We start from the raw sequence: 24,254 nt of genomic DNA, 5'->3' as shown, positions 1-24,254 counted from the left end.
TCATTTTACTACAACTTGATATTTTAATGGTGATTTCAACAGCTTCTTCCTAAACCATACAGGCTGCCAGTTGACATTTCCAAGTGTCCTGGGGTTTGAGTCTCTACCACCCAAATCAGGCCACGACTTGATTTGATTTACATTAATGGAGCAATTAAAAGCGCCAATCCTCCTTCCTTATCTGGATAGGGTTTCCCCCACTGAATCCAGCTAAGATTAGAGTGCTTTTTAAAAATAATTGTGAGTTGGGACAGACTTTACTGCAATAAAACATTTTAATTTAATTCAGAGTATGAGATAAGAAATAACTCTTCAATAAAATATATAAAATTATACAAGATACCCTTTCAACGGGATAAAAATATATTGGGAAGAGGTGGACAGGCAGGTGAAAGACCAAGGGGCTAGCTGACTGTGTTGTCTGACAACACCGTTTGTTTCCACCAAGCCCAACACATGGCTTCATTGTCTACCCCAAACACGTTCGAGTCCCTAATACATTTAGCACATACAGTAAGTACACACACACAGAGAGAAAGCATTTTTTCCCCTTCCTGATTCTATGGACTGTTGAAGAATCTTTCAAATATAGGCAACAGTTACAAGACACTCATTTCTAAGCAGATATTTAACTACGCCCTCTTGCAATCTCCTCTGTGCCCTGTGAGGACTGATGTAGTTAGCATTTCACAGAAACCAATTCCTACACAAGTTTTATCTTCTAAACCCTCGCACGCCAGGGCCCTGAAATGGAATCCCACTTTTACCCTGAGTAATTCTCAGAGTTATCCTCAGATTTGACAACATGGAATGGAGAAGAGAGAAAAATAAGATCAAACGTGCATCTCAAGAGGTTTTGTTTCTTACGCACCTAAAATGCATAAGAACATGTTACACATCCCCCTTCCCTTGCAAGAATATATCTGAAACTGTATCTTGTATGCACTATGTCTACTCCTGGCATGTCCTCCATAAGCAAGTCCATCCTCCTTGAAAGTTCTGCAAACAAATCTCTTTCCCTTTAAGAAAAGGTAGCAAATGGACTAAACACAATATCTTAAGAAAATGCTATCTAGAAAAATGGATAAGCGTATATATAAATTTTGCCTTCCAAAATAACTTGAATTTTTACATCTGGCATATAAAAAGTCTTATATTTTATTATATATTTATACATAAAAACTAGCAGAGCCAATAACTGTGAGAGGAAAAGGGGACATTTGGGAAATTATGAAAACAAAATCGGTCTTAGTGCCTCTCACGTAAATAACAAATTCACTCTGTATCAAGTGGCCCCCCCACAGGCCTGTTGCTTAGGGCGACAACGCAGGGTTTGCGTTCAGGAGCAAAATTGGCACCGCCTTCCTGGAGAGGGAGGGGAATGCTTTCCACAAACATCCATCCTAGAGTGTGTCCATCTGGTCTTCTTTAGGATAGATGGTACATGCCATATCCCACCGGCGTGGCATAGAGTCCCACAGGCGGGATGGGAAGCACAGGTCTATGGAAGGGGTAGGAGGCGCTGTATATGGATGCCGCTTGCAAGGGGGAGTTGATAGGGAAGGGCAGACTGAAGCCCGAGGGCAGCATAGGTTTGGCAGCCATTTTCAGCTTTTCCAGTTCCGCCTCCTGCAGTCTTTTTGCCTTAGCCCTTCGGTTCTGGAACCAGATTTTGACCTGGGTTTCTGTAAGGTTCAGAGAGCTGGAGAACTCGGCCCGCTCTGCGATGGAGAGGTACTGTTTCTGGCGGAACTTGCGCTCCAAGGCTAGAAGCTGGGACGTGGTGAACGGTGTGCGTGGCTTCCTGTTGGTCTTGTGTTTCCTCAGGGTGCAGGTGGTGGGGCTCATGTGTCCTAAGGGACAGAGAGGGAAATCATTAGGGAACTTTGTATTTTCTCCCCTCTGAAGAGGACGCATTTATTCTTTTCAAAAAGCTACCTTTGTCAAATCCCCCCGCCCTGTGTGTGTGTTCGAGCACACGCACATGTGTGTATGTGTGTGAGTGTGTGTGAAGTAGTCAGTGATGGAAAAGGACCACATTTAAATGGCAGCTTGAGTAATGGGGTCATGAAACTTTTTACATGGAAAACATATTGCATGGGCACGAAATGGAAATAGGAACCCTCTCTAAGCCCCTCTCTAAGTCACAAGAGTTAAGAACCATCTAAGAAATGAAACGTCCTCAGAATTCAATCTCTTGTCTTTTAAATGGGGGTTTGAACTCAGACCTGTTCTCAGTAAGGCCCACAGGTCGGGAGGAAAATAAACAGGGTGCTAGATACCGAGTTAGCCTCGAACTGTTCTCTGAACCAGGAAAGTTGGGTTGTATCAATGTTTACGGAGGATAACCAACCAGATAAGGCCTGCCATAAAGAAATAGCGTCTAGGGAAGGAAGGGCAGATCCTAGCCATAAACAACCACACAGCTGTCATCCCATCCACCCTACAGATTATAAAGCCCCAACATCATTTCACAGATCTGGATGTGGGATCAGTTTCCTGGCTGTGTGCTTTGGCAATATAAACTTCACTAAGACGGAGGGAAAATTAGCTCGCTCATAAACAGACATGTCAAGGGAAAAATCTCTCTGCCTACGATGATGGTGTCTTAGTCTCCCCTGCCCATTCCATGGTTTGGGGCAAATGTATAAATGATTATTTTGTTGTTGGGATTTAGAGGTGTGTGTGGGGGGGGGGATAACAAGCAAAACAAAGGCAGGCAGCAGCGTCCAGACTCTGTTTAAAATGGGTTGTTATAGGAAGCTCAAGGATGGGGCCTCCAGGTGATTCCGAGGCTGGGACTAATTCTGGTCTTGTTTTCCTTGAGGCTAGGGGAGGAGCATAAGGTGACAAGAATAGAATGCTAAACAATTATTTTTCTGCATTTGGCTTTTACGAGCCAGTCTAATTTCCCTAATGTAGCCAGAGTACTAGCTCTGGCCTATGCAGGGGAATGTAACATTTCTTGTTTAGTTACTTTGGTGGCCCAAAGAAGAATTTATACTTCATCCTTGAGAGTGACACAGCACAAGTCCCAACCCAGCCCCTGCCCTGGTGTCACATTGTTAATTTGGTAGAAGGTTCTGTGATCAGAAAAAAAAAAAAAAAACAGCAGTCTGGGAGAGAGAAATGGGTAGACTCCCAAAAGGCCTGGACCTTTGCCTGTGCTAATCCCCAAATCAAGCCAAGGGTAGGGGAGCTTTTCCTCTCAGCTCACAGGCTGAGGCCTGCTGAATTCTCACCCTTCCCAAGGCCCCCCACACCCCAGGCGCCCTTTCAGACACCCAACTCTTACTGCATACACTTGCTGCCGGTTCTACAGGAGAGATTTGAACCAGGATAGCCTGGGTCACTCTTGGTGTGCCATGGTGACATAAAGTCAGGCCATGAGGACTGTGCATAGGTGACAAAGAATGTCACAGGACTATCCCTCCACCCTATTTTATACCAGCCAAAGAAAGCGTGCATAGTGAAACAACTTTTATCCTGCTTTCTTCAAAGGACCAGGGGTTGGTGGGTCCCTCCCTCCAACTCCAGCCACATCCCCCACTCTCTGAGCTCATCCAGCTGACACTTCCACTCCCAAGTATCAAACATCATGTTTCCAAATGAAACCTTCTCTGAAAGTCCCTAGTTTCTCTTATAAAAAGGATTTATCTACGGCTGGGAAAACCACCCATTGCAAAGATGCTATAGAGCCAGTGGGAGCAGGGGGTGGGGGGGTGGCTGCCCCACCAGACGGCCAGGCCTAAGTATGCCAGGATTTCTGACCTTTGGCCACCATACCATTTAAGGCTGAAATCCTGGATGTGTTGTGGGGCATTGCCCCAGGCCTAGGACTACAGGCACTCCAAATTTGTTAAACAAGTTAAGGCTCTTCATGTTTCTGAACCTCCATTTCACTGACAATAAAATGGATAAATAATACTTATCCCTCGGGTGGCTTGGAGAACGACATTTTGGAGTGCCCAGAGCCCCACTTGGGGGGTAATGAGCAAATAAATGTTCCCAAGAGCTTTTTCATGGGCCCAAACTGCTGATCCCTCTGAACTCTGCTACGAAACGGGCCTCTTCTGTTAACAAGAGGCTCTCCCGCAGCCACACAAAGGAGATCAGATAAGATAATGTCGTGAAAAGCGCTGTGCAAACTTGAGTTTAAATTCTTTAAGTCCTTAATCTCTGCGCCCTTTCAGCCTTTCAGAATTTCCAACAGGGTGGAGAGAGACCGCCAGAGGGGACAGCCACTGACGCCTGGGTATATGGTCTTGTTTTGTTCACCAAATACTTCGCATCTCTAGTCCGGGGGCCGAGAGGTGGAAATGAGACAAGTTCTCTTCCAGTTTAACTCGGAAAGTCCCCCCCACAATCCCCTCTCCTTTCTAAACTTTCCCAAAGTTTGGTGAGAGGTAAGCAAGGGGGTAAGGGGAAAAGGCAACAAAGTAGACAGATCTCAAAGCCAAGCATTGAAACTAAACAAAGCTTCAGGGAACTGACCCCAAAGGGATGCTAAGTCTGGAAAGGAAGTCAGCACAGCCTCCCTGGAGGAAGTGGGGTGCAGTGAACAGATCAATATGGCTATCATCCCCAAAAGAGAAGCATAGACCATGGACACCATAATCCCCCCCCCCACCCCCCATGCCCAGTGCAAGCATGGATGGTGGCCTGGGACTAGCAAGAGCAATCCTCTAAACACTAGCCACCAAGTCTGAAGGGGTAGCCACAGGTGGCATGCCTCTGCCTGTACTTTTGAGATTCTAGCAAGCAGCCAAATCTGGTGAACTTGTGGCCACCCCGCTGTACATTCTCAAGTTCTGAAGGAATGCTGTTAATTATTACTATGAACCCAGGACAGCCCACGGGGGTCTGGCCCAAACTAGCTCCCAGCAACGCGCTCAGAACCTAACCAACAACGAACTAGAACACAAGAAGCTTCCTTTTCAAAACAGTCTCTGCCACCATCCCTTCACAGGATGGACAGTGTGGAGTTCAAAGAAAACCAAGGATTTCCGCTCCGTGTCTGGTTAACCTCCAAATGTCTAATCTTTATAGTGGGGCGCACATCACAGGGCAGCCTGTATATTTTGAAGATCAGCAAAAACACATTTCGATACTCATTCAAAGTGGATCCCAGGCCCACGGTGTGGTGGTGCACACCAGTTATTCTAGCACTTAGGTGGTGGAGTAAGATGACCAGAGGAGTTCAAGACCATCCTGAGCTGCATATCGAGTTCGAGACCAGCACCGGCCACAGGAGACCTTGACTCAACAAAACATAACAGTGACTCCCCCCTACTTCCAGGGGGCAGGTACACAAATATGACGTGTTTGGAGCAGGGGGCTAAGGGCTGCAGAAACCAACAACTTGGTTTGGTTTTCAAACGCCAGCCAGCGCGCAGGTACTGTAGATTCTGGGACGCGGACCACTCAATGCACTGGGATACCAAGGCGGTCAAGAGCATCATCCTGTTAACACCCGTCCCCAGCCCCCCTGGGATCCCACGCGACGGTCCAGCCCCGATCCCGTCCCTGACGCGCACTCACTGGGCGGCGGGGAGTATCTGCCGGGCTCCTGTATCCACGGCGCTCCGTCTTCGGAATTTTCCGACTTGACCGAGGCGGTCTCGAAGGGCTTGACGAGAGGCCCGGGACTGTGAGCGTCCCGGACGCCGTGTCCCGGCAGCAACAGCGGCCGCAGGACAGCGCCAGCCGAGGCGCAGTCGGGTGGCACCGCGGGCGATTCCTTGGGCGGCTTCTTGTCGGACATGAGCGCCTCCACGCTGAAGGGCAGGCTGGAGACCTTGACCCTGCGCTCCTCCGCGCCGCCCTCGGCTCCTCCAGGCCCGGGGCCCGGGCCGGCCAGCACCGCGGGGCCCTCCTCATCAGACGAAAACAAGTCACCGCCTTTGGACGGAGAAGCCATGACTTTCTGCGCCGCGTAGCTGTCGGCGCGCGACTCCGCTGGCAACTCGCAAGCGAAGACTCTAACTTTTGGGGGGGGGGGGAGCCGGCAGGGGCGCGCCCGGAGCCCAGCCTGTCCTCCGAAGGGAAGTGGGAGACTCGACTCAACCAATTGGCGACGGCCCTGCTCCTGACGCCACGGACGCTCGCCTCCGATTGGCTCTCCCGGGAGAGGCCGGAGCCCTCCCCCCCCGCCCCGTTTGAAATAAATTAGGAGTTAATTACAGGAGCAGTCAGCAGAGTTGTTATTAGGCGATCCCTCAAGGGTTATAATCGCCCAAACTGAAAAGTCTAAGGCGTAATTAAAGCCGATTGTTTAAAGAGGAAGCTTGCCGAGTCTCATTTCTTGTCTTTTAACCCCTCTTTAAAGTGTACCTGGTGCCGATCCCACACGCTCCAGCCTGAGAACATTGGGAATCGGCAGATGGCATTCCTGGAACATTTATAAAGCTCCTACTATGGGCCTAAACTAGTGTAACTTTGTAACTATAATGGAAAGCAGTAGCCAGTATTTGGGCTAATAAAAATAGTTTAGGCATGGTCTTCACTTGTCTTATCTTTGGAGTGTGTTCCAAGACATTAGCTGTAACTCATCTCTTAAGACAAGGGACAAAGATGAGAAAGGCTGAGAGGTGGCCAAGGGATACCCAACAAATCTCTTCTCTTCTCTTCTCTTCTCTTCTCTTCTCTTCTCTTCTCTTCTCTTCTCTCTCTCTTTCTCTCTCTCTCTCTTCCCCCCTCCCCCGTTTTCTTTTTCTTTAAAACAGACTCTTTCTCTCCAGCTGTGGCTAGCTTAGACATCGCTCACTATATTGCCCAAGATAGTCTTGAACTTGCTGTAGTTCTCTCCCCGCCTCCGTCCCACCCTGCCCGCCTCTTCTCCAGTGTTGAGATTACAGGTGTGCACCTGCAGACCCAGTGCCCATTGACTCCTGGCAGCTAATTTCTACAAATGATCTTCGTTGCTTCCTCTCTCCAAATAGGGGACAACTTTTAGAAACTGTAAATGGGTGTATTTTCTTGCCTCTTGAGTCTTCTTGTGTGCTCGTGAGGGGTCTTTTTTTTTTTTTTTTGAGTATGTATTTGTCATTGGAGTCCAGGTGTCAGTATCTGCCTTGGGAGGTGATGGGCAGGGGAGAAGGGGTCTGACTTGTGACATTTAGTGTCTTTATTCTCCCTGCAAATAACGGGGTTCAACTTTGCAAACCCAAAGCCTGAATATCTTTGGGGAAAGTTCATCTCCCCTGACTTTGAAATTTTAAGCCACACACCTATGGGGATCCCACTCTCTAACTGCAGCCCCAAAGCATCAATGACCAACTGCAGCACTGCATTGAAGAAGAGAACTTTGAGACAGAGGCCTAAAACACGCACACACACACACACACACACACACACACACACACACACACACACACCACCCCAGCAAGCCAACAGGAGCAGACAGATCCCTTCAAATGACCCATTTCAGGCTGCAGATGCTTTTTCTTAGATCCAAAAACCCATCCCGACTGATAGAGAAAAGAGGAGCCTGCTCAGCTCTGGTCCCCAAACAGCAAATGTCCCCTAAATACTCTCTCCAGCACTGAGAGGGAGAGCCATTGCTTCAGATTGCTTTAAATGACCAAAGCTTGGCAGGTACCCCCACTTTAGATGACTTAGAAACTTCACCGCCTAGACCTACAGATCTTTTCCACTACACCTCTCCGAAACAGTGTCCTTTACCTCAAACATTTGCCAAGAGTGAAACCTCGCTGCTCTGAGGGAACTCATGTGTGTCAAGATCTAAGAAGATTATAAAGTCTTCACCAGATACAATTCAGTTCAGCTTTGGAAAGGTTTTGTAAACATTAAGAGGTTCTAAATGAGTCTTCTAAAAAAAAAAAAAAAAAAAAAAACCTTTGGAACTTTCTCTTACCACCAGATACAAGCACTTGGTTGTTGCTGCTAACTAGAAGCCCAGAGAAAGCTAAAAGACAATGAAAGCTATTTGGAGACACATGCATTTTCCCTGCAGTCATATCTGATGATAGGGATCTCAAATACAATACAACTAAGTTCAGATTAAGTTGTAGGTATGCCCCCCCCCCCAATACATGAGGCAAGATGTGGGGTTATGTATTTTGGAAGCAAATCTGAAAGTCGTTAAGCCCTCGACTGCCGAAAGGTGCAATGAAGTCCACGTTTCAGTTGGACTGAACCCAGCCAATGCTGTATAAATAATCAGAAAACCTATCCTTAAAATGCGTCACTTTAGGGGCACAGACAGATTCCTAGGAAGTTAAAAAGCAAAGCAAAGCAAAACAAAACAACAACTCCATTGGGATGTCTTTATTTTTTAAAACGTCTCTGTCAGGAAACTTTCAGTCTCTCCTTCACTATTTGAGGGGAAATGCTAAGACACAGAGAAAGGGAGATGGTGGGGAGAAAAAGAATATTCAGTTTTGAACTCCACAGTACCAAGCTCTGGCCACGAACAGGAGGCATTACCAAGGAGACAGCCCCCATTCCCATGCCAGGCGCCTCTCCAACTCTGCTGGGTTGGAGAGCAGGGCGGAAAGAGCCTGAACACGAAGTTAGCCCTTCATGGAAAGTCTATCTGCTGCAAGGATTCTGCACACCCTCCAAATACTTTTTTCTCATCTTCCCCGTGGCTCTAAAGTAAGGGGCAGTCATTCCTCTGGATGACTCTTGTTGGAATTAGCTTCAGTGGGTTTCATAGAGGGTGTAGGGAGTTAATTTGGAAATATTCTTGTATATTAAAAGCAACATTAATTTACCCAACGCTTTCTTTGCTCAAGTATCTGAAAACAGGGACTCATCACCCGCCTTCACCAACGCCAAGGCAGGTAGGTCCTTTGTAAAATCCCAGAGCAGAGGTTTTTCCCAGCCTGAAAAAGGGTGCAGGTTTGGGCGTCTTCCCAGCGCCGAGGACTGGCTTTGGCACCTAGGACGCACTCCGCAAACTTAAACTCCGGGGTGATAGAATAATGTTTGTGCGCCGTGAATACTCGCAAGCAGTTAAAATGGGGTTCCAGCGGGAACTCGGCAACAGCAGAGCGTCACCTTTACACCTTGACCAAGCGCCCGAACTTGAGCAGGATCTCATTTGGTCTTCAAGCACACCATTGCAGGCGGAGACTGTGTCTCTGCCTAACCAAGGAAAAGCCTCGGACTAGGAGGATGCCCAATCATGCAAATGGAAGGTGAGACACCTTAGGACTCCCCTTGGGCCTAAGCCTGCACCTTCCCGAGCTCCCGGTTTCCCCTGCAAGTCACAGGAGCCGGACCCTTCGTGGAGCAGCCGCGCACGCGCGCCACGAGCTCCAAGGTGAAGGCAGTCCTAGTAAAGCGTGAAGCGCCTAGCACAGACCTGGGCGTTTGCAACCCAGAGGACGGATCGGGGATCCCAGAGGCTAGGAGGGACAGGGGGAGGGGCAGAGAAGGCTGTAGACGGGCCAGGGCTGCGGGTAGGCGCCAGGCGCGGGGAGATGAAAGGCGGGCTCCGGGGGAAGGGGCTGCGCCGGGTGACCGGCTCCAGCCGCGCCGGGCGCCCCGCCCCCGCTGCCCCGGGCAGAGGCGGCTGCCCGCGCCGGAGCCGCGTTAATTGCTCTCGGCCCGGCACTCAGCCTGCGCGGAGCCAGGACAACCTCGCTCCAGGAGGAATGACAATTCGCCCTAATGGGACAACCTCACTCCCGGAGGAGTGACAATTCCTTCTAATGGGCCGCTTGTTAGAGGCCCATTCTCCGAACCCCGGTATCAGAAGCGGGCAGACAAATGGGCGCCAAGGGCCGCCAGGAATTCCACCACTGCCCTCCAATCCGTGGACATTCGCTGTGTGACTTCGGGGAAAAGATGGCACCTCTCTGAGCTCATTTTCTTTTCTTACCTATGCGCAATGGGAAGGAGGGATAAGGCAGATCAAACTGGGCAGACCAATCCGGAGGTAGTTGGAGAAATCCCTCTGAGAGTTCCTCAGCAGGGAAGTTAGGTAGATACTCAGGGTCAGGTAGTATTTCCTTAGGCCTGTCGACATACTTAACGCTGCTTACCAAGCAGCTGAAGGGGCAGGGCTTTGGCTACAGCCCTACCTAGATATTGAAGGCCTCCACAGAGGCAACTTTTGTTGGCCTCCCAACAGTTGAAATTGAGGGGCAGAAAAGAGAGTGGCCTGAGAACCCAGTCCCACCCTGGACCCCCTGGAAAAGACCCAGAAACAAAGTGAGTGAGATCCACAAGCAAGTTGCACCTCTCCCTCGGAGCTGTCACTTAGCTCCTGGCTCAAATGTGACAGTGGCCAAGGGGTAGTGAGCTCCGGCTCTGAGCCTTTGTAGACCCGTTCGAAGGCAGAGCCCCTTCCTGCCTTTGACACCACTGCCTCCTCTTTTCCTTCCACTGTTTCCTCTTTCAGAAGAGCATAAGTCACCCTTACCTCTGCAGCAGGACGGGTAGCCACCTGTAGTACGGTAGCGGCTCTCTCTCAAGTCATTGTCTTTTACCTCTGCTTACCTCTCCTCAGGTATCTGCTTACCTCTCCTCAGCTCTTCTTGGCAACGCATCTGGATGCGTTGATGTGGGTCAGAGGGCTGGAGTGCAGAGGTGCAAGAGTGTTGAGGCCCCGGAAATAGGTACCTACCCCTTCGGACATTCACGGGTATGTCTAGAGAGACAGGAAGGTGGAAAGCAAGCGAAATAGGTTAAGCAGACAGTGTCTCCCAGCCCCTGGCCACAGCTTCCTGGCAACTTCCCCAGTCTCTGTAGTCTCTCCATTGGACAGGAGCAAGACTGTAGCTCTGGTTTGTTTGCAGAGAAGAAAAACAAACGAACAAAAAGCAACAAACAAACAAAACCACCTGAGAAATGATTCTAAATGTCGCAGCCATTGGGGAGCCACCTGAACCATTCAGGAAGCCCTTAGAGCACCACGCACAAGTCTCTGCTCCCACCCACTTCAGGCTACCCGTGTACAGAGCCAGGGGGAAGGAAAAGAGTTTGAAGAGTTTTCTAATAATCATAACTATACTTCTTTTTTAAAAAGCGATTTATTTTGTTTATAGGAGTACACTGTCGCCGTCTTCAGACCCACCAGAAGAGGGCATCAGATCCCATTACAGATGGCTGTGAGCCACCATGTGGTTGCTGGGAATTGAACTCAGGACCTCTGGAAGAGCAGTCAGTGCTCTTAACCACTGAGCTGTCTCTCCAGCCCGTAATTATACTTCTTAATTAAGTAAAATAGAAAGCTGGGTATGGTGGCACACATCTGTAACCCTAGCGCTTGGAAGGCTGAGGCAGGAGGATCTCCTGGAGTTCTAGGCCAGTCTAATTGTCCCAGCAAGACCCTACTTAAAATAAAACAAAAACAAACAAATTATCCCAGTTGCTCTGCCCTCTATCCCTTGTTCTAGTCTAGGATTAAAGGTGAATTGTGAATATTCTGAATATTTTAGTTATTTGTAAGGGAAGGGGTTGGAGCACGGAGGTAGGCCCAGACCTGCTAGCCTTCAGATCTCTTTGGGTACAAAGATTCTCCTACTCTACCTACTAGGAAAACCATGCATCTTGGGTGTGGAATGGGGGTGCTCTGGGATCCATCTGTAGAAACTACATACCTTGAATGTCACATACCATGAGATGCTATAGCATGGCAAAGCACTTTCCCATTAAGAAAATCATCCCTTGCTCTCTAGAATCACACCAGAACAAGGGTATCTCATCCCCTGCCTCCTTCCTCCCTCATCTACCTTCCCTAGTCCAGTTCCCCCTATCCCCCTTCCAGGTAACTTCGGCTGCCCAAATTCAGTGCCACTTTCCCTAAGGTCATGGAGGGAGGTGGGACCTGGAGTTGCCTCTCGTCTTTCCTCCTTGGGGACCTTCCCAGGGTCTGAACATCAAGGACAGCGGATCAGAGGGAGGGGTAGACATGAGCAGGGGAGCCAGCACTTCGTCCAGTGCACGGAAGAGTCCTCAGCACACATAGTGCAATGAATAAACGTTAAATGAACCAGAAAAGCCAGGTGGAGACTGAGTCTGCTATATGGACGGGGTCTTTGCTCTCACCTTGGAATGAACCTGGAGTCCTGAGGGCCGGTCTCTGCGTTTGTGTTTTAACAACTGCAAATGGTGACGGAGCAGGGAGCAACCATTCCTCGTTGGATCCAAAATGCCTCTAGACTCTTCATCACCATCATAGCTCCCCAGTGAGGAGCTATTCGTTTTGTAGCTGGAGAGCTTGTCGCCTGCCCAAGGTTAAGCAGCAAGTGACCCAGCTGGCGTTTGACCTGAGAGGAGACTGGCTCCAAATGGGAACTGGCTTCTCATTCTCAGTTTTCACAAAGCATGTTTTCTGTGCCTGACTTAGAGCATCCAGAGACCCTGGTGCTTTGTGCTCTAGAAGAAACTGTGTTCCTACAGTTCTTCTTACATCTATCTATCTATCTATCTATCATCTATCTATCATCTATCCATCATCTATCTATCCTCCATCCATCATACCTATCATCTATCTATCTATCCTCCATCCATCATACCTATCATCTATCTTTCATCTATCTATCTATCTATCTATCTATCTATCTATCTATCTATCTATCATCTATCTATACATCCTCCTATCTATCTATCTATCTATCTATCCATCCATCCTATCTATCTATCTATCTATCTATCTATCTATCTATTTATCTATCTGGTGTGTGTTCATGTACCTGTGCTGTGGTGCAGATCAGGATACAACCTGCATGTATCAGTTAGTTAGCTCCTGCCACCATATATATTCCTGGGCTTGAATTAAAGCCGCCAGGTTTGCTGGTAAGCACCTTTACCCGCTGAGCTGCCTCTCCAGCCCATGTCCTGTACGTTATAATTCCCCAATATATTTAGAAATTAGCAACAGACATCCTCAGAGTACCCTTCCCCCTAATCACATCAGCTGGCACCTTCTAGGCATTTGCTGTCTTGACAGGCACTGTTGTAAGCACAAGACCCAGACTGATTCACAAAAACCCTGTTAGGGACTTGCTAATGTTATCTTCATTTTGCCCAAAGGAAACCCTAGATACATGTAATCTCTCTTTCTAGTTGCATTTGTAGGTGTCTGTCCTCTCTCTACCCTTCCTCACCCAGAGAGAGGAGTCGCTGCAGTTTAAAAGGAGAGCAGATGGGTAGAATTCTACATGAAGGATATTTAAAGGATTCAGAACTTAATGAAGTTTTCCAAACTTGAACTCTAGCTAAGCCTTCCTGACACTGACAGTAGAACTCACAGATGCAGTGTCTTCTGTGTATTGCAACGTAACCTAAGTGGTGCCTTTTCCCTTTACCACTTGGCTACAGCTCGTGGCTCTAGGCAAGTGAATTACGGAAGACGATCTAGACCCAGGCAAAGAGTAGGGTTTGAACTCCTATGTGCTGCTCACTGGCTAGGTGACTTGGAACAGGTCATTCTCCTCTCTGGGTCCCTTATCCCTGTCACCCGTCAAGTCAGGTTTGTAAGCCAGGAGTGTTCTATCTGAGCTTCTAAGGTAGAGGAGAGAGGGAATGAAGAAAAGAGGGAGAGGAAAGGAAGAGAAAACCCACCTCCCTGCCTGTTGTGCCTGAAAGCTAGTCGATTAAGGATTCCAAGAGGGCAGAACCAGGAGTCTCCTGAGAAGGATGAAGCTCCGCTTTGATCCTGTAGCAGCTGTATGTCTCTAGGCCACCCACCTCTCTTAGCCATGCCTCATTCTCCCAATCAGAAACTGAGGGCTAATAGTCCTTGTTTCAGGGGTTAGGAGGATTATATGGGACCGTGGGTATAAAATATAAGGAGCACAATTAATCCTCTCTTCTGGCCTGTTGCTAGGCTCGCCTGTGAGACAGAAAAGTTTTATGAGTCAGCAAATGAGCGAACTGGAAGGAGGCACGGTCCATCCATGATGCAATTAGAGCTAACACTGTTGATGCAGACAATGCTAAGAGGCTTATGGAGGTCATGCTTGCCCAAAGTGCCCAGGGCCTCTGGGCAGCACAAGAAAGCGTTGCCCAAGTTGCCACACAGGTCTTCCCTGCACCAAGTCACATCTCAACAGTAACAACAAAGGCAGCCCAAAAACAGGAGATCCCGTCCCTTCCCCTGAATCCAGGAGACTGAACCATCACCTCCACAGTGACTGAGCACCTGGCTTTCCCATCGAGAAGATGCAGAATGTGGATACAAAATAACACCATTGCTACCACTCTTGTTTTCAGAGCAATTCCACCACGTTCTGCCTTTCACTCCCTGAGTTTGTTTTAGGGTTCAGGATTCTAATTTATTGAAAGGTAAACATTCATTAAATAACAGCCCCGTCCATCCTAGGATAAAAGTTCAACAACTGGGATTGTCTTGAGACAAGGGAACAGTTGTGCTGATGCCTGAAATTCGGTAATACTGATTTACAGCACTGGAGTGGGGCAGGTCTGGTTGGAATCTTGCCCTGCCTCTACCTGGATGGATGGCCCTGGGCAAGTTATGTCCTGTCTTAGAGCTCTGGATCCCTTATCTGTAAACTGTGGTGATTACTCCTGCCTCCCAGGTTTACAGGGAGAATTTTCAATAGAGATAATAGAGGAGGCCATTGTGGCTGTTGTTGCTGTTGTTGCTGCTGCTGTTGTCATTAAGAACCATTATAGCCGATCATGGAGGGCCTGTGTTTAATTGGGTCTGTGGAACTGTTAGCACCATCGGTAAACAGTGTTGGAGGAGTCTGGTCAAAGCTCCCCTCCACTTTCCTTAGATCTAGTTATCTCGAAGCTTACTCATCTCAAAGGAGCAATTGCAAAAGAGGAGAAGGGTTCTTTGAAAGTGGAATTCGGGTTAAAAGGCACGTACGTCGCCGCCGCTCTGCCTCTAGCCAGCCCATCCTCAATGAGTAGCTGTGCCGATTACCACTTTCCCAGCAGACAGAACAGTCATGGACCCTCCAGAAGGCAGGCAACACTAAGACGCGTGATGGTTACAAGCAAGGCAGGAAGATGTTTCCAGATTTTGTCCTTTTTCATAAGTAATGGTAGGCATTGACAGATGGGCTCTGTTGTCTTTCTTCCTGATTTCCTTTGCTCCCATTTCTTATCTAGCCCCCAGTTTGTTTTGTTTCAGACACTGTTTTGCTCATCCCAGGCTGGATGGTGTGTGTGTGTGTGTGTGTGTGTGTGTGTGTGTGTGTGTGTGTGTGTGTGTATACAGCTTAGTGATAGAGTTTGTGCTTAGCATGCATGAGGCTCCAGGTTCAATCTTCAGTGACACACACACACACACACACACACACACACACACACACACACAAGCACAAAGTCATCTATGAAGCGCCCCTCCAGTGGAGATCCAGATGTATCAAGTTTTCATAAAAGACCAGCGTCAATTCCACCTGAGGAATTCTTTTCTCCTAGTCACGACTGGCCTGAAAACTATTCCTTTAACCGTCTCAGTAGGTTGCCAAATGTTAATAATTTGGAAGCTTTCCACAGAAATCCACAGTTCTGGCTTCTCAGTATCCCTGGGAGGTAGGTGGCCCTAGTCTAGAGTGCCAGAACTTGCAGGTGAGATCTGCCTGTCCTAGGAGAGGGGAGGGGTACCCTGGGGTACGAAGAAGACTGTTCTAGAAGCTTCAGGGTGTCTGGGAACCTGAAGAAGCACTTGCCTATTCAACTTTTGAATTCAGCTTTGAAGAGGTGACTGACTTCCTCAGGCTGAGCCTTGAGCGGACGGCTGCTTGGTTGAGAAGGTGGGTCTCCTAACATAGGGAAGGATTTGAGAATGGGTAAGCAATGAAATGACCAGGTCTGTGTGCCTGAATATCAGGAGCGTGTGGAGGGTGGGCTGGAGCAACCAACAGCTCAGTGATTAAGACCACTCTCGCTCTCTCAGTAGACCTGGGTTTAGTTCCCTGCACTCCGAAGCTCACTCCAGCCTGTAACTAAAGTCCCACAGGGCCCAACACCCTGTTCTGGCCTCCCCAGGCACTGCATGCAGGAGGTACACAGACATTCATGCAGGCAAACATCTATATACATAAATAATTGTGTAATTAAATTGAAGAAATCTTTTAGGAGGAGAGAATGCAGAACAAGTAAGTGTATCAACAGTGGGGGAGGAGGGGCAACCCCACCTGGCCTTGAAGAGACACAATGAGAAGGTAAAAGACACCCCCTCTCCTCCCTGCCCCTTCCTTTCTCTTTCCTTCCCTTTCCTTCCTTCCCTTTCTTTTTTTTCTTTTCTCTCCATTACGTTCTGTTAGAGTCTTTTAGAATTTCAAAACTAGTAGGCACTTACGTACGTATGATAACCAGGAAAGTCAAAACAGTGTACTCAGTCAAGGCTCCTCCTCCTCCCATTCTGCCACCTCATGTGACCAGTGTGAAGCTCTCCCGTGTGCCCTCACACACCTCCACCCATAACCAGTGTAAAGCTCTCCCGTGTGCCCTCTCACGCCTCCACCCCACAAACGCAGTTGCAGATGCAAACACGGGAAGGTGGGAACTCACGATGCCTTTGTGCGCATTTCTCAGCTCTTGATCTACGTTCTTTGCTTTTCTTTACTTCTGAGCTCAGATATGTGATCAGGTGCAATATTGATATAAATCCAATCCATTCCCTCTCTAGTCTGAGTTAAGGATGTAACAAATCCATTTAGCCTTTCCTTTATTGATGAAGATCATCATCATCATCATCATCATCATCATCATCATCATCATTTTGCTCATTTTTTTTGCCAGGGTAAATATACTTTTGGAAAACCCTTTAGTACCAGTATGAATATATGTATGTGCATGTGTATGTATACATATATGATGTATGTGTCTATGTAGAATGTGCATATGTATATGTGTATATATTTCCCTCTGAGGTTGTTAGGAGCCCATTATGTGGGGTTTTGACTGGAATCGCCCTTGCTCAGCCTTGTTTTAAAACCTTTGCAGGTCCCCAGCACAACCTGCAGCTCTCCCAAAGCTCTGCCAGTCTGGAGATCATCCCCTCCCCACACTGGCAAGTACTCTGCCATTGCGCTAAGGTCCACCTTCATCTGTATAGCTTCCTTTTCATGTCTGCCAAGGCTGACTTTGGGCAAGAGGTTATCAGTAGAGTCCCATATTATACCCCTCCAGTAGGAGACATCACAGACCATATTGGGAACTATCCAGAGCAGGGAGGAGGCTCCTGAGGTCTCGGAAGAAGCCAGAGAGAAACACTAGAGAAGGAGAAGTAGGTCGGGAAGAAGCAGAGGTGAGCACCAGACTGGCAGACTCCTGCAGTCTTAGGACTGTGGAGGCAGAGACATGGCAATCAATGCAAGTTCTCACATGTAGAATGAGACCATGGGGGTTGGGGATTTAGCTCAGTGGTAGAGCGCTTACCTAGGAAGCGCAAGGCCCTGGGTTCGGTCCCCAGCTCCGAAAAAAAGAACCAAAAAAAAAAAAAAAAAAAAAAAAGAACGAGACCCTGTCTCAACAATCAGTCAGCTATAGTACAGACATATACACACACACACACACACATACACACATACACATACGCATATATATACATAATATACATGCACAAATACATACATACATATACACACATACATACACAAATAGACACACACAATACACACACATGCATACATCTACATACGTACATAAACATATACATATACACATATGCAAATATGCATTCATACATACATAAATACACACATACATACACTACATATATACATGCACAATGCATACACACATATATACATACACACATATGTGTACATACATACACAAACACACATATACACATCTACATATATACATACACACATACATATACAAGGACACACACAAACAAGCATAAGGAAACCAGGATACAGTCCCTCCCAAGGATGGTGGGATCACTGTTGTAGACATGGAGATAGTAGGCAGCTTGTCTTCTTCTTGATTCCTATCATGTCTCTGGGTGCCAGCAACCACAACCCTTCTCTCCTGGAGTTCTGTCTCAACAGCCTGAGAGCTTGGGGCCCTGGGCCCAGGCAGCGGGCTGTTTAGTCAGGGAGCTGGCTCACTCTTCCTCAGGGCCTAGCTGACAGGAATGTTGAGACAGGTGGGCTGCCACACTGCCACACAGGGCAAATCTCAGGCAGAGCCTTGCAGCCAAGTTCGACTCGTCTGAGAAGATTACATATTTTATGCGTACAAATGTTTTGGCTGCGTGCATGTCTGTGCCCACGGAGTCCAGAAGAGGGTGACAGGTCTCCTAAAACTGGAGTTACAGACAGTGGTGAGCTGCCCTGTGGGTGTCTGAGAATGTTTCTCGATGGCCTTAACCCTTTCTGTCGCTTTGTCTCTTTGTCTCTGTCTTTCTCCCAAACCCTGGCACTGAACGACAGACTGGTCACCGTCCCATCAGCCTTTGCTATGTCTTCATGGATCCTGGAAAGTCTTAGGACTCCCTTACTCTAAGGGGTCCCCTTCGAACCTGTGCCAGCTGACGGGGAGGACCACAGACTGCCATCAACATGGGACAGTCTGTCCAGTTGCCTCTTTGGTTCAGGAGATGTGGGTAATAGAGCCATCTGTCCTTGACATTAAACCCATTCTGCACAGAGCAGAATGTAGTCGGCTTAGGCCAAGCAACCAAAGGTCCTTCCCCTTCTCACTGTGTAGACCAGGCTGTCCTGGAACTCGCTGTGTAGACAGACCAGGTGGACCTCAAATTCAGAGATCTACCAGCCTTTGCCTCTTTGCTTATTTGTTTTCAATTAATCTATTGATTTTACAAATAAGCAGTATCTCTAAAAGTCATGTACTAAGTGATAGTAAATTATACATTAAAAGAAATAAAAGAAGTCTAAAAATAGGAAGTATTTTTCTTTCTTTCTCTGTTCCTTTTTCAAGATTTAGCATTAAAATGTGAGTGGCTTGAGGCGCATGCTCAAACCGAACACGAAGTTCTCTTGAAGGAAGCAGTTCATACCTGCTAGTCCATCAACTCTGACCTGGGTATCACTAGCAAGGATTTCAGAGTTGGACTGAAAGAGGCGCTGTACCACCTTGAGTAAGTCACCTGACCTTTCTGGTCCCGTGTTCTCCCGTTTAGGACATACTAACACTACCTTGGAAGACTTGGTGGCAGTGTGCTCATCGTGACCGAGAAAAAGTGTCTATCGGTTCCTAGCACACAGTAGGCACTGTTTTGGGCACACGGTAGGCACCTTTTAAATGGAAGTAGCAGGTCTGAAAATGTTCCATGACGTCCTTAGCAGGGACCAACTGACTACTTGAGCAGAAAGCATGATGGGAATCATCGCTTGCCCGCTCCCACCTGGTTCCACGTCGGAGGCTGGCTCTTGGTTACCTAGGAGATGCTTCGCAATGCAAATCCAGGGCCGCGGTGCAGACCGCCAGGCTCCTGTGCTGTGTGGGAGGAGTCAATCTGGTTGTGTGTTGACATCAGCGAAGTCAGCTCTGAGGATTTGGCTGTGGTGGACCAGGCCGAGGACTTAGCTTTCATGGTAGTGGAGAAGAGCTCAGAGCCAGTTGATAATACTGTAAACAAGCAAGTAAGCAAATAGAACTTCAAATAGTAATATTTAGTTAGATTTAACAGCAACAACACTAACCCAACGCCAGCGAGAGGGGAGACCCTTGGATGTTTATAAACAGAATGGAAAAAGAAAGAAGGGGCGAGGCAGCCTGCTGCTCTCAGGGCTCCTCTCTCTCTCTCTCTCTCTCTCTCTCTCTCTCTCTCTCTCTCTCTCTCTCTCCCTCTCTCTCTCTCTTTCTCTCTCTCCTTTTTTTTTCTTTGCAAAGTATGCTTCTCATTATCAGGGAGAAAGGCAGGCCACACACGGACAGAAGAGAAACTATGTGGGCAGAAATGCCACTAGGGGTGCCTGTGAACCCATCTTCTGAATCTCAGACATTCTGTTACTTTTATATTTAAATGTATCATTATTATTGTTATTATTATCATTATTTTTTTTCAATCCACCCAGTCACAGTGTGTGGGAGCTAGCTTGCTTTGCCCCTGCGACGCCCAGCAGAGTGTGGCTTTCTCATGACTCCAGGACAAGATATGGGTGGTTTCAGGTTTGATTCTTTTTCTGAGATGTTTTTTATACCTATTCTATGGGGTGTGTATCCAACTAGAATTTGGGCACTGCTATCAATGAGGCTTTCTTTGCTGGAGCATGCACTGAAGCAAAGTACAGAGGCACCTGGCCACCATCCCATGGCCCTGAGCTCGCCATCCCCACTATCAGTGGGGAAACTGAGGCTCAGAGAAAGCAAGCTGTTTGCTCAGGCTGTTGGCTGTTATCAGGGTGAAGCCGTTTCCAAACTTTAGTTTCCCAAGTTTAACTTGAATTCTTTTCCTCGCACCGCAGCTGCAGCCAAAAATAATCCCTTTTCTTGGAAAATGCCTGCTTCTAGACTCTCCCAGGCATTATGAGGACCAAGATAGCTGTATTCGCACCCCGTCTCTAACATGAGACCAGGCTCTTTCAGCAGCTTGTAAAGGAGACCCATATAAAAATATCTGAGCTTCTCGTCTCCCTCACATTCTCTTAGTCAACCATGCGTTTTCATTGTTAAGAAAACTCGAATGTCGTAAAAACAATCTGGCATGAAAATAATCCTTGAGAGCTGGTTTGAGGTGGAAAGGCCAAGTCATCACTCCCAAAGCACTGCCTCTGGGGGCGTTCACCTAGCAATACTCTCTTTCCTGACCTCCTTTGACTAGAATGTTCTTCCATCCATTCCCCCATGGCCACAGTGGCCCTTTAAGGACAGAGTTCACTGTTTCTGTCACAAGCATCTCTCTCTCTCTCTCTCTCTCTCTCTCTCTCTCTCTCTCTCTCACACACACACACACACACACACACACACACACACACACACATACACACCGCCCTCTCTCTCCTGTCTCAGCTGTAAAAATGCGCTTCAGGCAAAAACTTGGCATAAGAGGTCTCATTTTGCTAAGGATCTCTCTCTCTCTCTCTCTCTCTCTCTCTCTCTCTCCCTCTCCCTTTCCCCCTCCCCCTCTCCCTCTCCCTCTCTCTCATAAAAAGGTCAAGAATTTCCTATTGGAACCCATAGGTTTTGCCTCATTCTCCCATCACTGTTCTATCCAGCCTCTTCTTAAGCAGTTATTTGGGGGCAAAGCTACAGTGGCTCTCAGGGAAGACACATCTTCATCTTCCCTGCAACAAACACTCCCCGAGAGCCTATTGGGTATCAGACCCTGTCCTGGCGAGAACAATGCTGGACAAGCCCAGCTTGGTTCTGGGTTTCATGGTGTACGGGGACCAGTGCCCAGGCACTGTGGGCATTAGGAACTGCAGTGGAACTTTCTGCAGGCATTGGGAGCACACTGAAGGCTGTAGGCACCGAGGCTCAATAGAATGGCCTAGGAAGGCCTTCCAGAAACTGGATGAGGCTGAAGAGAAGCCACGTGATTAGTCTAGGGCGGAGAGACCTAAGGAAGAAGGAGTAGCATCTATGAAGGCTACGAGGAATGAGTCGTGTTGGAAGTGTATAAACAAACTCTCCTGTCCAGACTGCCTCATTTCTAGACCAAGTGGTGTGCGGACAGGGTTGATAAGAGATTACATCTGAATCCTGGGGTTGGCGCATGCGCGTAAAGCATTCAAAGGTCCAGGTATAGGGGCTTCTAGTCTCCTCCGGTACGTCTCCGGCTAGCAGTCATGTTCTGGCGTGCACCTTTTCGTTGTTCTTTTGAGTAGCATGGGGAGGTGCAGAAAATGTCTAGAAGAGTGTGAAATGATGCAGCCATCAGCTGGGAAGGTCTTTCTGGACTTGGAAGGAAAAGGATGCTAGGGAAGCAAGCCAGGGAGCAAGGAGACCAGCTAAGGGGCTGTTGTGGGTATTTATGTGTTAGCACTGGGTGAGGGAGCAGGCTGGAACAAGAGGTAGTAATGAAAACAGAAGATGGGGTGAACTAAAAAGAAGAGAAGAGGGAAGGCTAAGAGGGATGTCCAAAGTGTCCTTATGTAGTCGTGGTTAAACGTGGTGCCGTGATGGGATGGAAAGAGAAGGGAGTAAGGCACGCTAAGAATGAGTCTGGCTAGGTCTCCGGGTTCCCCGATGTTGAATGGCATGAAGAGCAGTTTGCCTGTGTGTATCTGTAATTCTAGGTATTCAGGAGGCCGGTTGCAAGTTTGAGGACACCGTGGGCTTAGTGAACTCTATCTCAAAGTAACATTTAAGGAGGCCTGGGATGTAGCTCACTGGCCAAGTGCTGGCTCACATGTGTGGGGTCCATCGGTTTCAGCTCTGGGCAGAAACAGAGTTGGGGGAGGGACAGAGACAGAAAAGACAGAAGCAACCCACATACAGGGACAGAGACAGAATCAGTTTGTCCTGAACATTTTAGGTTCGGGGTATATAATGAAGCTGGGGTCCAGACCTAGTCCTAAAATAAGAGAACACACACACACACACACACACACACACACACACACACACACACACACACACGTTACTTTCCATCACCATCGTCGGGGTGCTTTGTCGGCTTATAGTTTTCAAAACCTACTTGAGCAAGTGAACTTAGATGCTTTAACCTCCCTTATTACCCACCACCTACCAGAGGTAGTGGGAAGGAAAGGTTAATAGGGCAAAGGTTAATAGGACAGGATTCCACCTGTCTCGACTTAGTTCTCTGGGGGGTGAATCCAATCTGAGTTGTCCAGATATCAGCAGTTCAGGTCACAGAATCAGCATCGGCATCAGCAGCTCTCTCCACTCACAAACGCCACTCATAAATCAGCAAGGGCAGTTCAATCTAGAAGAAACCTCAAAGCTGCCAATAGGTCTGGGGAAGCAGCAAGAAGCCGCCAGCACACCACCAGAAGTTCTTTGGTGAGTTTCTCCCTATGGAGTCACGATAAACACAGACCAGCAAGGGAGGCAAGGTGAACCAATACCACACAGCCTCGCCCACTGCCTGCTGGTTTCTATTTATACCCTTTCCAAACACCATGCGATCTCTCAAGCATCGATTCTAGCAAAACATCACATGCTCTTTTCCAGGCAGCTTCCAGAAAAACACAGCATGTCTGCTCTCAGCAAAACATCCTCTCAGAAGACAATTTCCAGGAATACATCACATGACACAACTGGGTCTCCAAAGAAGCCAGAAATTTCCACTTCAGTGTTTCAATAAAAGTGAGGTAATGATGGAGGCTGCCTCAGAGAGGCCTTGTTGGCCAAACACCATGTGCCAGTGCTCATGGGGGTTGAGAGGCACTGGTGGGGGAGGGGGTGGAGGTATTAAATACAGGATAGATATGAGAAAGAGAGAGAGAGAGAGGGAGAGAGAGAGAGAGAGAGAGAGAGAGAGGGAGGGAGAGAGAGAGAGAGAGAGAGAGAGAGAGAGAGCAGAAGTTAGATCACAGTAGGTGGTCATGGCGTGCAAAGATGGGATGCTACCACCTGCCAGAAAGGAGTCACCGGTAAGAGTATGCACGGGAGGAAGTCAATGTAAACCCAAGTATCCCTTTCTGCAGAGCATGGCTATACTTTTCCCCTGCTGCATATGCCTCAGGTGTCAAGGCCTTCTCTTAGCTGGAAGGATGTATTTCACTCCTTTTCCCCACAGAACCTTTGCACTTGCTGTTCCCCTACTCTCACAGAAGCTCAACATCTTTCGGAAGGTTCAACCCCATCCCACCTTCCCACCTGTGATATCATCCAAGACTGTTCCCAATCATCAAGTCTGTGGAAGCTTTTAAATTCAAAGTCAGACCAGACCTTCACGTGTCCAAGTAAATGGATCCACAAACTGTACTAGGGTCATTCTATGTGCTGAACCACAAGCCTCTTTACCTTCCTCAACTCCTGCTCTGTGCCATGAACATACCAGGCTGGGGAAGTGGAGTATGAATCAAAAACATGTCCTTTCCTCCCCATACCTTGCCTAACTGTCTGACTCCAGATCTCATGAGAAATGTTGGGCTCCTCCTCAGAACCCATATATCATCGCAGAAGTTCCCAGGAAAAGCAAGGGCCCCCAGAATTGTGTTTGACTCAGGGCTCCCACTTCCCAGACGAAAGGGTTAAGGCAGGATTAGATTAAGGTCACTTCAACTTACCACCGTCAGCCAAGTCCTTGAGGGATTTGGAGCATAGACTACCCAGCCTCTCTTGTGCATCCTCTCTTGGCTCTTGTTAGAAAGGGAAGGCGAGCACAGCCTCATGGAAGCCTCTATCTAGTACTGATCACAAGGATTTAGTTCTGGACATCTAGTCTCCTGGGTCTCAGGCCTACCTATGAGCTC

At 48.0% G+C, this 24,254-nt stretch overlaps 1 protein-coding gene across 1 annotated transcript; it reads right to left on the bottom strand.

Annotated features, from left to right (window-relative positions):
• Positions 1-256: 256 nt before the first annotated feature.
• Msx2 (msh homeobox 2) lies at positions 257-5,920 on the bottom strand. The gene is given in 2 exon segments (NM_012982.3): positions 257-1,853; positions 5,542-5,920. Coding segments are annotated over 2 exon segments (804 nt in total). The 3' UTR covers positions 257-1,428.
• Positions 5,921-24,254: the final 18,334 nt, after the last annotated feature.

Source organism: Rattus norvegicus, chromosome 17 (genome assembly GCF_021556685.1).
Source record: "Rattus norvegicus strain SHRSP/BbbUtx chromosome 17, alternate assembly SHRSP_T2T, whole genome shotgun sequence".
Classification (NCBI taxonomy): domain Eukaryota; kingdom Metazoa; phylum Chordata; class Mammalia; order Rodentia; family Muridae; genus Rattus; species Rattus norvegicus.
The sequence above is the reverse complement of the archived record's forward strand: the minus strand, read 5'-3'. Positions and strand labels throughout refer to the sequence as shown.